Genomic DNA, 12,882 nt, shown 5'->3' with positions numbered 1-12,882 from the left:
TTCAACTTTATGCAAATCAGGAGCGAATTTCGCGAGCGACAGCCAATAGGAATGAAGCTCTCTGGAGCTCACGTCACCGTCTCGAGTGCAGGCAAGACAGACAGGAATAGTTCCGGAGAGATTTCATTGTTTAATATGATTTAACTGTACATACATGGATATAATTAAATGATGCGTGGAAAAGAAACGGTCGGCAGTCTTGTGAGTTTGATTCATACATTTTGTGTTGTTATTATATGATGCTGTGAGCAATTTAGCACTGCTGCAGTTCATATTACAGTTTCCCCTGCATTGTGTTTATTATTAGGGACAAGAAAATTGATTATTTGTCAAATTCGAATGACATTTTAGTATTTTTGACAGTACGAGTGTTATTTGTTGATAGACCGATCGTTAATCTAGTTAATTATTTAATGCACCGAGCTCTGCAGTCACAACACTCTACAACAGCAGAATATTACTTTTAATTATTTTAAACCTAATTCCTTGTCAAATTAGAATGATTTCTTAGTTTTATATATCATTTGTGATTGCATTTTCTATAGATATGATAAGATGTGCTGTCTACCAATGATATTAGAGCGAAAGCACTAGGAACGCCCACAAGCGACTTCACAGTAGGAGACTAGCGACATGCAGCGAAAAAGTACTGCAAACGAATTCGGAAAATGTTTAAAAGTTACTTCAGCTATGCAAAAATGGTTTACTAAATGAAATATTTTAATGAAAATTAACTTAATTTTCAAATATTAGCTAATAATATTTAATATAAACATTGTATTTTTGATCCAAGATAAATAGCCTAACGTTATATATATTTTGGAGCAATAACTTCAAATGCACTATAATAACTCTTAATAATAAGATGGAGAAGACAAAGATATTATAATATAGTAATATAGCCTAGTGGAATATGTATTTTATTGATTATTTTCATAATCATTTGTTAATTTCTTCGTATGCAAATTAGGCGAGTGCGTCAAATCAGTTCTTTCCCTTTTACTTTTCTTGACTAAAAAAAAAAAAAAAGGTTAATGAAGAACAGCGCGAGCAGCCCAATGACTGTCACTGGACCGCGTGTCGTCAGACGTCCTGTAATCTGCTTTGATTTTAGAGCCGCTTATTCCAGACTGCTGCTGGATAAATTGCAACAGCGATGAAGCGCTTCAGCGGATTAAGAGCCGCTTTTCACATATTTAGGAGAGACCTCCATCATCAGCACTGTGTGGGAATAATAGGCGCACCTTTCTCTAAAGGACAGGTGAGATATAAAGCCCCCCAAAAAACCCAAGTCATTTTCTCATTTAAAATAATGATATTCACGAATGAAAAATAATATGTTTGCATGTAAATGCATGCATGGTGCAGTATGGTGCCGGTCTAGTGCTCATGTTATTGCCTGTTACTGCAGCAGAGGGATGGTGTGCAGAAGGGACCAGACCTCATTCGAGCTGCTGGATTGGTGCAGAAACTTAAAGGGCAAGGTACCACTACTACACCTCCTGATATTTGCACTGCTTATATATCAATTTTTGAGTACAGTATAATGCATCTAAAATATTTTAAGCAACATTTTTCTTTGTTGTTTAATGTATTAGTATTATTAAATATACAGAGTACAAAGAGGCTGCATGGAATGTTTGGTAAAATGTGATTAAAATGGATACAATTTTTAAATTGTGAGTATATATTGTGTATAGCATCTAAAAAATATAGGCTACTTATATACATTCATATACAGTGTTGAGGAAAGTTACTTTTAAAAGTAATGCATTACAATATTGTTATTACCTAAGAAAGTAACTAATTGCATTACTGAGTTACTTTTTATGGAAAGGAATGCAATATGTTTTGTGTTACTTTTTCTCATTTGGCCTAGGCTGTTTGTTTTTATAACAACAAAAAAAAGTTATATTTTTGGCAAATGTAAAGACCCTTTCACACCAAAAGTGAAATGAATAAGTCTCAAGCTGAAGGAAATAAAAATTCACACCTGTACAGTAGAGGGCGCAGCTCAAACAAACAAGCCTTTTAGCTGTGCTGGAATACAGAAGAATAGGAAGCAGCAGAAGGAGTAAATGAGTAAATTTATGCTCACATTTGGTCTACAACTAGTCTAGAAAAACCATTATGTTTACACAGTGAACACAATGCCTCTGCAATTTCGATTTCTCTCAACATGGGGACAGGAGAGCTGTTAGTCAATAAATGGGAAAACAAAGTAACTTGCGTTACTTATTTGAAAAAATAACTCAGATATTTTGTTGTAAATTTAAAAGTAATGCATTACTTCACTAGTTACTTGAAAAAAGTAATCTGATTACATAACATTTAGTCTAGAACTACAATAACCATTGTGTTTACACACAACACCTCGGCACTTACTCATGATTTCTCTCAACCTGGGGACAGGAGAGCTGTCAGTCAATGCAGGTGAAAACGAAGTAACTTGCATTACTTATTTGTAAAAGTAACTCAGATAATTTGTTGTAAATTTAAAAGTAATGCCTTACATTACTAGTTACTTGAAAAAGTAATCTGATTACATAACTCAAGTTACTTGTAATGCATTACCCCCAACACTGTTCATATAAGCTTTAACCTAAATTTAAATTGTCAACTACGCAACTACTAACTACTAATGTATATTTTAAGAATTTAGGATGCATGCAGTCGTTATTTATCATCAATGTTGGGGGTAACACATTAACACATTACCTTGAGTTATGTAATCAGATTACTTTTTCAAGTAACTAGTAATGTAAGTGTTACAGATCCCTTGTTCCCCTGGACTCCATTTCCCAGTATCCTCCTGTTCTCCACACCTGCACTCACTTCCCTCGTCATCTCCCTATCATCACGGATCACCTGCACCTGGACTCTCTTATTAACACACCCTTTATATTGCACTCACTCCATTCACTCCTTGTCGGTTCTCTTGTTGTGTACATGTGTATGTTGGTGTTCCTGCCTTTGTTTATTGAAGTAAAGAGTACATGTTTGTGGAAATCTGTATCTGCCTCGTCTCTCGACCTACATACCGTAACAGAAGAACCGACCTATACCAACTGGATTTCCACAGAAAAAAAAAATGGAGACTTTCCCCAGCTCCCTGGATCCAGCTCCTCCATCGCCTCTCACCCTGACAGCCAGCGATCGCCTTATCGGGCTCTTGCAGGTAGGACGTTCGCTGGAGAGGTATGTGGAGGAGTTCGTTGAGCTTGCTTACTTGACTAACTGGCCCGACGCTCAGTTGATCTCCCTGTTTTTGGATGGATTGGATGACGACACTATCCGTTTTGATGAACCTGTTTTTTGTTTCTCCTTAAGCGAAACTATCAATTTAATTTTGTGGTTAAATGGCTCCAAATTCTTTGTAGAAGAGGTTCAGGATCAGTGTTGTCGTCCAGTCCATCCAGAAACACGGTTGGCCGGGCCAGTCAGTCAATCTCCGGCTTCCTCCGCATACCCCTCCAGCAAACTCCCTGCCTGCCCCTTGCTGGACCCACATTTCTCTACTGGGCCCAGTAAGTGGAGGAGGAGGAAGAAAGCGGCTCCAGTATCTCCAGAGCCGGCTCCAGTATCTCCAGAGCCGGCTCCAGTATCTCCAGAGCCGGCTCCAGTATCTCCAGAGCCGGCTCCAGTATCTCCAGAGCCGGCTCCAGTATCTCCAGAGCCGGCTCCAGTATCTCCAGAGCCGGCTCCAGTATCTCCAGAGCCGGCTCCAGTATCTCCAGAGCCGGCTCCAGTATCTCCAGAGCCGGCTCCAGTATCTCCAGAGCCGGCTCCAGTATCTCCAGAGCCGGCTCCAGTATCTCCAGAGCCGGCTCCAGTATCTCCAGAGCCGGCTCCAGTATCTCCAGAGCCGGCTCCAGTATCTCCAGAGCCGGCTCCAGTATCTCCAGAGCCGGCTCCAGTATCTCCAGAGCCGGCTCCAGTATCTCCAGAGCCGGCTCCAGTATCTCCAGAGCCGGCTCCAGTATCTCCAGAGCCGGCTCCAGTATCTCCAGAGCCGGCTCCAGTATCTCCAGAGCCCGCTCCAGTATCTCCAGAGCCCGCTCCAGTATCTCCAGAGCCAGCTCCAGTGCCTGTGGGGATTTTAATTGTATTTGAGGGGATGAAATGGCCCTCAACCCCAGTCTCCGCCGAGCCAGCAGCGCCAGTCTCCGCCGCCGAGCCAGCGGCGCCAGTCTCCGCCGCCGAGCCAGCAGCGCCAGTCTCCGCCGCCGAGCCAGCAGCGCCAGTCTCCGCCGCCGAGCCAGCAGCGCCAGTCTCCGCCGCCGAGCCCGCTGCTCCTATGAACTGTGTGTCTGAACCCTCCAGCCCAAAGACCGTTTTCCCTCCCTGCCTCCCTCTCCCACCTCCATCCAGTTATGTTTACACGGAACCTCCACCTCAAGCCCCCTCGCCCAGATCTCCACCTCGGACCTCTGGGCGATTACCTACACCCTGGCTCCAACCTCCCTCTGCTCCACCGTTACCCATCAGTCCACCAGCGTCACCAGTATCCATCCTGCCTCCACTCACACCTTGTGCACTCGTCAGCCTGCCCTTCCCTCTGGACTACACTCCTCCGTCTCCGCTCCGTCACTCCGTCCCTCAGTTTCAGTTGGCTTCCTCACTCCCCCCGGTGTTCTTTTTGTTGGCTGTCCTACTGCTTCCACTGCGGCCTTCTGGAGTCCCGGCTGCGCTTCGGTCGGCAGAGCCTTTCGTTCCACCATCTCCCGCCGGTCCTTCTGCGCCGACTGGGCTTGACGGCGTGAGGACTTCAGCTCCTGACCCACCATGGCGGCCCGCTGCACCTGACCCGCCATGTCTGCCCGCTGCATGGCTGCCCACCGCACCTGACCCGCCATGGTCGCCTTCGGCTCCTGACCCTCCATGGCCGCCTTCGGCCCCTGACCCACCATGGCTGCCCACGGCTCCTGACCCGCCATGGTTTTTGGACCTGCCCTGGAGACCTCCACTCCAGTCTACTCCTCCCCCTGCTCCGGTTTGAGGTCTCCAGGGCGCCCGCCCCCCTCCCTGTTGTTACATCTACGGCGCGAGGACGCGCCTACCGGGAGGGGGAGGTACTGTTACAGATCCCTTGTTCCCCTGGACTCCCTTTCCCAGTATCCTCCTGTTCTCCACACCTGCACTCACTTCCCTCGTCATCTCCCTATCATCACGGATCACCTGCACCTGGACTCTCTCATTAACACACCCTTTATATTGCACTCACTCCATTCACTCCTTGTCGGTTCTCTTGTTGTGTACATGTGTATGTTGGTGTTCCTGCCTTTGTTTATTGAAGTAAAGAGTACATGTTTGTGGAAATCCGTATCTGCCTCGTCTCTCGACCTACATACCGTAACAGTAAGGCATTACTTTTAAATTTACAACAAATTATCTGAGTTCCTTTTACAAATAAGTAATGCAAGTTACTTTGTTTTCACCTGCATTGACTGACAGCTCTCCTGTCCCCAGGTTGAGAGAAATCATGAGTAAGTGCCGAGGCGTTGTGTGTAAACACAATGGTTATTGTAGTTCTAGACTAAATGTGAGCATTTACTCATCTCACTTGCACAAAAATGAATAACTTCCTCAAAATGAATAAAAACAGAATATTGCACAAACATGCAATAATTAAATATATTAAATTAAACAAATATACTTTATGTATTTACTCTCACTTTATTAACCAGTGCCTTTGCTGCTCACCTTCGATGATCCAATTCAACCATATAATAGCAAAAATGACTTTAATTAAACAACATATTTGTGATCAGCCTGAAGCTTATTTATTTCACTTTTGGTGTGAAAGGGCCTTTACATTTGCCAAAAATAGAATTTTTTGTTATTAAAAAACAAAAAAAGCAAGCCCAGCCCAGGTGAGAAAAAGTAATGCAAACAAAATGTAATGCATTACTTTCCATAAAAAGTAATTAAGTAGTGCAATTAGTTTCTTTTTTAGGAAGTAACCCAATATTGTAATGCATTACTTTTAAAAGTAATTTTCCCCAAAACTGTTCATTGCCATTTTTTGTAAAAAGAGCTTTAAATGCTTAATTTTCTTCCTCTGTCTCTCTCTAGTCCTGTCATTGCACAAATGTTTTCTAACTTTAAACAAACAGCTAAAGGGACTGATGCATGAACAGGGGCAGTGGATCAGTGCTGCCATGTGTTGCCTTTATTTATTTACCTAAGAAGATGCGATTTCATAGGAGCAGTAACACTGACGTTGCACCACTCCCCTTTCTCTGTGTATTGCAATATTGTGGATTGGGTTACTAAATAAGAGTGAAGCATGGATTTGCATATCTCAACTCAAACTAACCCGGTAATGTTTAATGATGTTACTCCCAAACTTGAGTTGATGGTAGAATGGAAAACTCTATTTCTAAGAAGTCAAATCAGTGATAGACTGTCTAAAATGATTTATTTAGATATTCATTTCAAGATTTTTGCATCATTCATTTAATAATTGAATAAGCACACTTTTGAAACTCCATAAGTCACTGTCAAATCTTCAGCCTTCCTTGTTTTTACCTTTTTAAAATTATATATATATATATATATATATATATATATATATATATATATATATATATATTTCAGACATATATATATATATTTGAATTATATATAAGTGGAATGTTACAGTATATGTAATTCAAATATATATATTTCTGCCATATATATAAATATATATATATATATATAATTTTAGCTAGCCATATTTTAACCATGTTCATACTTTTTAACTGAATACAAATATATTTACTATTATATTTATATATTTATTAATATTTTCAGTTATTTTCAGTTATGCCTATATGCATGGACATATTCATGTTGATTCTAAGCAATAGATGCATTTTTGAAAATATGATTGTTTAAATCAAAAATCAAATCAATGCAATATAGTTAATAACCATGCCCTGATTTTTTGGAGTTACAGAAATCTTATCTCTACATTTTATGCATGACTGGCAATAGATGGAAATTTTATATTAAATTCAAATACATAAATCTTAAATTAAAGCCTAAATTATTTATTTTATTTTATTTTATTTTATTTTATTTTATTTTATTTTATTTTATTTTATTTTATTTTATTTTATTTTATTTTATTTTGTTTTGTTTTGTTTTGTTTTGTTTTATTTATTTATTGGACTGCATGTCCCCTCCCATACACTTTAATTATATGGAAAAGAGTGGTCAGTACATTTTTCCTTTACTGTTCCATGTTAAAACTACAAAATCACACTTTTCATGTTAGGGTGAACTTTTCCTTTTAAAAGCTACTTAGTTTTAAGTCCTCTGTCCCTCTCCAGGTTGTGTTGTGAAGGATTATGGGAATCTGACATTTGAAGAAGTTCCCAATGATGAGCCCATTGGCAGACTTAAGAGTCCGAGAGCAGTCGGCCGAGCCAATGAGCTGCTCGCAGGAGCTGTGCAGAAGGTCAAAAGCGATGGCAACACTTGTGTGATGCTGGGAGGAGATCACAGGTTATTGTGTGCTTCCAGTATTGTTAAATAAGCTATTACATTTGGAAGCAGGAAATCATTATTGAACCTGTTTGCATATTCTCAACAATATGTTTGCTGTTTCTTACAGCTTGGCGATTGGTTCAATCTTTGGCCATGCCATTTCAAGACACGAGTTGAGTGTTTTATGGGTGGACGCACATGCAGACATAAACACACCTTTGACCACGCCAACGGGAAACATTCATGGACAGCCGGTGTCTTACCTCATCCATGAACTGCACTCTAAGGTCTTTAATCATTTCAGCACCTTGTGTTAAAGTTTGTATAATATGTTACACTCCAACAGAGATGTTTGACTGTAACATCTTAACTTCTTGATCATGGCTGATATTCAGGTATCAGGATCTCTGCCTTTAGCGCACTCATAACTAATAAACACTAGCAACTAACTTAAAGGATTAGTTCACTTTTAAATAAACCTTTGCTGATAATTTACTCACTCCCATGTCATCCAAGATGTCCATGTCTTTCTTTCTTCAGTCGAAAAGAAATTAAGGTTTTTGATGAAAACATTCCAGGATTTTTCTCAATATAATGGACTTCAATGGGCACCAAACGGTTCAAGTTCCAAATGTTTCAGTGCAGCTTCAAAGGGCTTTAAACAATACCAGATGATACCAGACGATGAATAAGAGTCTTATCTAGCAAAACAATCGGTTATTTAAAAAAAAAAAAAAAAAAATTATATTCATTCATTCATTCATTCCTTTTTGGGTAAAATCTAAAAAATGTAAAACCTAAAAACATTTGTTTGCATAATAATTTCCATAAAAGAAAAAAAGATAAATGAACTGCATTTTGTAATTTAAAAGAAAAATAGTTTCCAGTCTTGACATTTTATGATTTGAAACAAAAACATTTTGTACGCTTTTTCTATTTTTTTTTTTTTTTCAGATTCCCATAATTCCAAATTTCTCCTGGTTAAAGCCTTGTGTAGCAGCTAAGGACATTGTCTACATTGGACTCCGAGATGTGGACCCAGAAGAACAGTAAGTTTCTATAATTTTATTAAAAATGCAAGATAATACATATCTTAGGTACATTAGATCACTATTTCTTTGTTTGTTATGAAGTCCAACTCACTCTTTACATTACAGTTATATCCTGAAGTATCTTGGAATCAAAACGTTCTCCATGACAGAAGTTGACCGACTTGGAATAGCAAAAGTTATGGAGCAGACATGTGATCACATGTTTTCAAAGTAAGTGTGTTACTTTGGGAATTTGTCCTCCTTTTTTGTATTTATTCAAAATATCGTCATAAGAGTACATATTTATTGTGAAAACATTCCTGCTCTTTCTGGATCAGGGTGAAAAAACCTATCCACCTCAGTTTTGACATTGATGCACTGGACCCATCAGTGTCACCTGCGACAGGCACACCTGTAGCGGGAGGACTGACCTATAGAGAAGGGATTTACATCACTGAGCACATCTGTCAAACAGGTGAGAACATGACGATATGTGAGTAGAGAACTAATTAATAAGCAGTGTTGGGGAAAGTTACTTTTTAAATGTAATGTTACAATATTTCATTACTCCCAAAAAAGTAATTTCTTGCATTACTAGATACTTTTTATGGAGATGTTTTTTGTTGTAAAAAGCCCCTTTCAAAGTGAAAGTAAAATAAATAAGCCTCAGGCTGAAAGAAATGCAAATTCACGCCTGTACAGTAGAGGGCGCAGCTCAAACAAACCTTTCAGCTGTGCTGCCATTCTGGATTAAAGAAGAATAGGATGAAAGAGAAGTTCGACACTCTTACTTAAAGGAATAGTTCGCCCAAAAATGAAAATTATCCCATGATTTACTCACCCTCAAGCCATCCTAGGTGTATATGACTATCTTCTTTCAGATGAACACAATCTGAGATATATTTAAAAATATCCTTAGTCCTCCAAGATTTATAATGAATCTATAGACCCCTTAAAAGTTTGTAAACATTGCAACGTTTCCTTGTGGGCGGGGCTTAGCTGGAGGCAAAAAGAGACGCTGGACTCAATGTTGACAAGCGTAAGCTAGCATGTTTTAGGAGGGATTTATTAAACATAGATCCAGAAGAAGGTTCAGAACTGTCCGAATATGTACAGTCACTGACTCTGTGGGACCGTGACGGCTATTTTTGTAAATTAACTTAAGTTTTGGATATTTCCTAGACAATATATGAATTACTTTCGGGTGGTTCGGGGAATTTTGTCAAGGCTTATTGTCTAATGTAACCTAACGATGGGCTAACTATGATTATGGCTAGCAATGTGGATTATTTTAAGAGACCATTCAAAGGATGGCACACACATCTATCGCTGTATGTTTGTTTAACATTTAAGCTAGCTAGTGCGCTGAAAGTTGGCGACTTTTCACCTATAAAACAGAAATGTGCTGATTTGTACTAGATAAAACACACCATTACATATGCATCGATTAGCTTACCTGATATGAAATGTGCACTGCAAACACGAGCATTATTTATGATCGTCTCCGTCCAGTCTGTACGCCATATTGCTTTCAACCACAATTATCTTTTTGATTTCTGTGAAGGAATGTCTGCCGGGATCTGGTAAAACTTTAGTTTTGAACCAAAAGTGCTGTTCCTTCTATTCTGGCAGCCATAAACACAACAAGATGACATTTTAAAGTCAAAACCTCAAACTTTTAGCGCGCCCGCTATTAGTTCTTATTTATGTTTTGCCTCCAGCTACAGCGGTGACGTCACAGTGACGATTAAGGCGATTAAGGGGTCTATACGACTCCAGGGGGTTAATAAAGGCCTTCTGAAGTGAATCGATGGGTTTGTGTAAGATAAATATCTTTATTTAAAACTTTATAAAGTAAAATAATGAGCTTCCAGCACCACAGCCATTCGCTTTCGATTTACATCCAAAAAGCGTTAACTTCTGCGATGTTATACACAATGCCATGACGTACTACACGTTATAGAACATAGCGTACTGTAGAACGTCATACATCGAATGCGAATGGCTGTCATACCGGAGGCTTATTATTTTACTTTAGAAAGTTTTAAATGAGGATACTTGTCTTACACAAACCCATCGATTCACTTCAGAAGGCCTTTATTAACCCCTCAGAGTCATATACACTCATTTTTTATGGATGATGCCATTTTTTATATTCAAAATGTGGGCAGTCATTCACAATTATTATAAACTTTGCAGACTAAGGACATTTTTAAATATATCTCCGATTGTGTTCGCCTGAAATAAGATAATCATATACACCTAGGATGGCTTGAGGGTGAGTAAAGCTTGAGATACTTTTCATTTTTGGGTGAAATATCCCTTTAAGAAATAATTAAAAAAAAAAAAAAAAAAAAAAATGAAAAGTGATGTTTAACTAAAGTCATTTTTGCTTATTAGTATGGCTAAATTGGATAATTGAAGCCAAAGATATTGGTTAAAGTGAGATTAGACATTTGTATTATTCAACATATTTCAGGTTTGCGTAATATTATGAATTTGTATTTCACAGTTTTTATTTATTTTGAAAAATACTGAATAATGTTTTATTCAGTATTCAGAACTACAATAAGCATCATGTTTACACAGCCCACACAACGCCTCTACACCTTACTCCCAATTTCTTTCAGCATGGAGACAGGAAAGGTTTCAGTCAATCCAAAAAAAAGTAAAAAGTTACATTATTAATTTGGAAAAGTGACATGCCAAACAGTCCATGGAAACAGTCCGATTTTGTAAATTTAAAAGTAATGCATTACTTTAGTCATCACCTGAAAAAGTAATCTGATTACATAACTCAAGTAACTTGTAATGTGTTACCCCCATCACTGTTAATAAGAGACCTATATAACTTCCAGACTGATAAACCTGCTGTCGTTTGGGCTTTTTGACATCATTAACCAAAAACTGAGCTCACTTGGCTGACGTGTTAGCGCCACCTTGTGTCCGTTTCAAAACATACCAACAGTAGAACAGTGAATTTAATTGAATGAATTACAACAAATCTACATTATGCCCTAAATTCTAGATATCAGCTATTAAAAAGCCATATGACCCACTAATTAGAATGTTTCTGTGTTTGGCTATTGCTATTGCTATAGCAATTTCATTACCATGATCATTCTTGATACTTTTCCATGGACTGTTTGGCCTGTTGACTTTCTTCTTGACTTTATTCCAGGGCTTCTCTCTGCTGTAGACATGGTGGAAGTGAACCCAAAGCAGGGCAAAACAGAGGATGAAATTAAATCAACAGTAAACGCTGCTGTAGATCTGTTACTGGGCTGCTTCGGACGGGTTCGCGAGGGCTCTCATGAGCCAGATTATAAAATACCAAATCCATAAATCAGTTTATGTTTTATGACAATTATGTCTTTCTGAATTACTAAATTGTAATTCACATTTATTTTATTCTTGTATAAAAATGAATTCCAAAGATATATGCAAATTATACCACAGTATATTATCATAGTGAATGCAGAAAATAAAAAGCTGTACACAAAGTATGTTTGTTTTTTCCAAAATACATAAATAAAAAAGCCAGGTAGATTAACAATGTTTAATGTAAGAACTAAAACAAGTAAAAATATATTTAACCCTATAAAGCCTGTAGTATATACTTTATCATATTTGATATGGAAATTTCTCTAAATTGTCTCTAAATTATCAACATGATCAAAACTTTGCTGAAAAAATCTGTACACAATCCTGTAGCCTTCTGTTGCAAGTAAAAGGCCTTTTATCATCATTCTAAAAATGCCCCCTACCCCTCAAATATAAAGCAAGTGCAACAAATTGTATATTTTTGCTCACTTTGGGAATTTGAATAAAACTGAGGTGTTTTTTTTCCATTGAGTATGAGCTCCTTATTCTCACTACTTTATACTCTATGCATACATAAAAGCCTCATGTATCAAATGATACTGAACAAAAACACGAACTTTTTTTTTTTTTTTTTGTCTAAAGTTAAACATTTATCAGGCTTCACATGGTTAAAAAAAGAATCAAAATGTTTTTCCAAATGCTTTTCACTAAATTCTCACAAGGGGCAAAACATATTAAATTTTTTTTATTATTATTATTAAGAATGTAATTTTTTTTTTATATATATATTTTTCTTTCAATTACTATATTAATAATAGTGTCTGACTCAGTCACCTGTCACCACTGCACAAAAACAAGGGTTTGACATTTCGCCGGTTACTATATGAGAAAAAAAAAAAAAAAAGTTATGCACAGCCAAAACTAGCATGGAACATCTTTGGTTTGCCTGATTTCAACATGTAATCTTGACTAACAATGAGTAGTCTCAGCCTCAACGTCACGCCCACAGACCGTTGGCTTAATGTCTGATGCATATGGCACACTTAACAGG

At 38.1% G+C, this 12,882-nt stretch overlaps 1 protein-coding gene across 1 annotated transcript; it reads left to right on the top strand.

Annotated features, from left to right (window-relative positions):
• The first annotated feature begins 1,065 nt into the window (after window positions 1-1,065).
• Window positions 1,066-12,338, top strand: arg1 (arginase 1). Its single transcript, XM_067370337.1, has 8 exons — window positions 1,066-1,261; window positions 1,412-1,484; window positions 7,320-7,494; window positions 7,604-7,763; window positions 8,431-8,525; window positions 8,634-8,738; window positions 8,846-8,982; window positions 11,689-12,338. Exons 1-8 carry the CDS (start codon window positions 1,157-1,159, stop codon window positions 11,850-11,852), a joined length of 1,014 nt encoding a protein of 337 aa, XP_067226438.1. The 5' UTR covers window positions 1,066-1,156; the 3' UTR covers window positions 11,853-12,338.
• Window positions 12,339-12,882: the final 544 nt, after the last annotated feature.

Source organism: Chanodichthys erythropterus, chromosome 19, assembly GCF_024489055.1.
Source record: "Chanodichthys erythropterus isolate Z2021 chromosome 19, ASM2448905v1, whole genome shotgun sequence".
NCBI lineage: Eukaryota > Metazoa > Chordata > Actinopteri > Cypriniformes > Xenocyprididae > Chanodichthys > Chanodichthys erythropterus.
Note: the sequence above shows the minus strand (reverse complement) of the source record. Positions and strands in the feature narration are given on the sequence as shown.

Bases quoted from the DNA above. Each gene is read 5' to 3' on its own strand.
- arg1 (XM_067370337.1), top strand. From the start codon at position 1,157: ATGAAGCGCTTCAGCGGATTAAGAGCCGCTTTTCACATATTTAGGAGA. The intron at 7,495-7,603 runs GTTATTGTGTGC...TGTTTCTTACAG, and splicing joins ATGCTGGGAGGAGATCACAG to CTTGGCGATTGGTTCAATCT. The intron at 8,526-8,633 runs GTAAGTTTCTAT...TTTACATTACAG, and splicing joins GATGTGGACCCAGAAGAACA to TTATATCCTGAAGTATCTTG.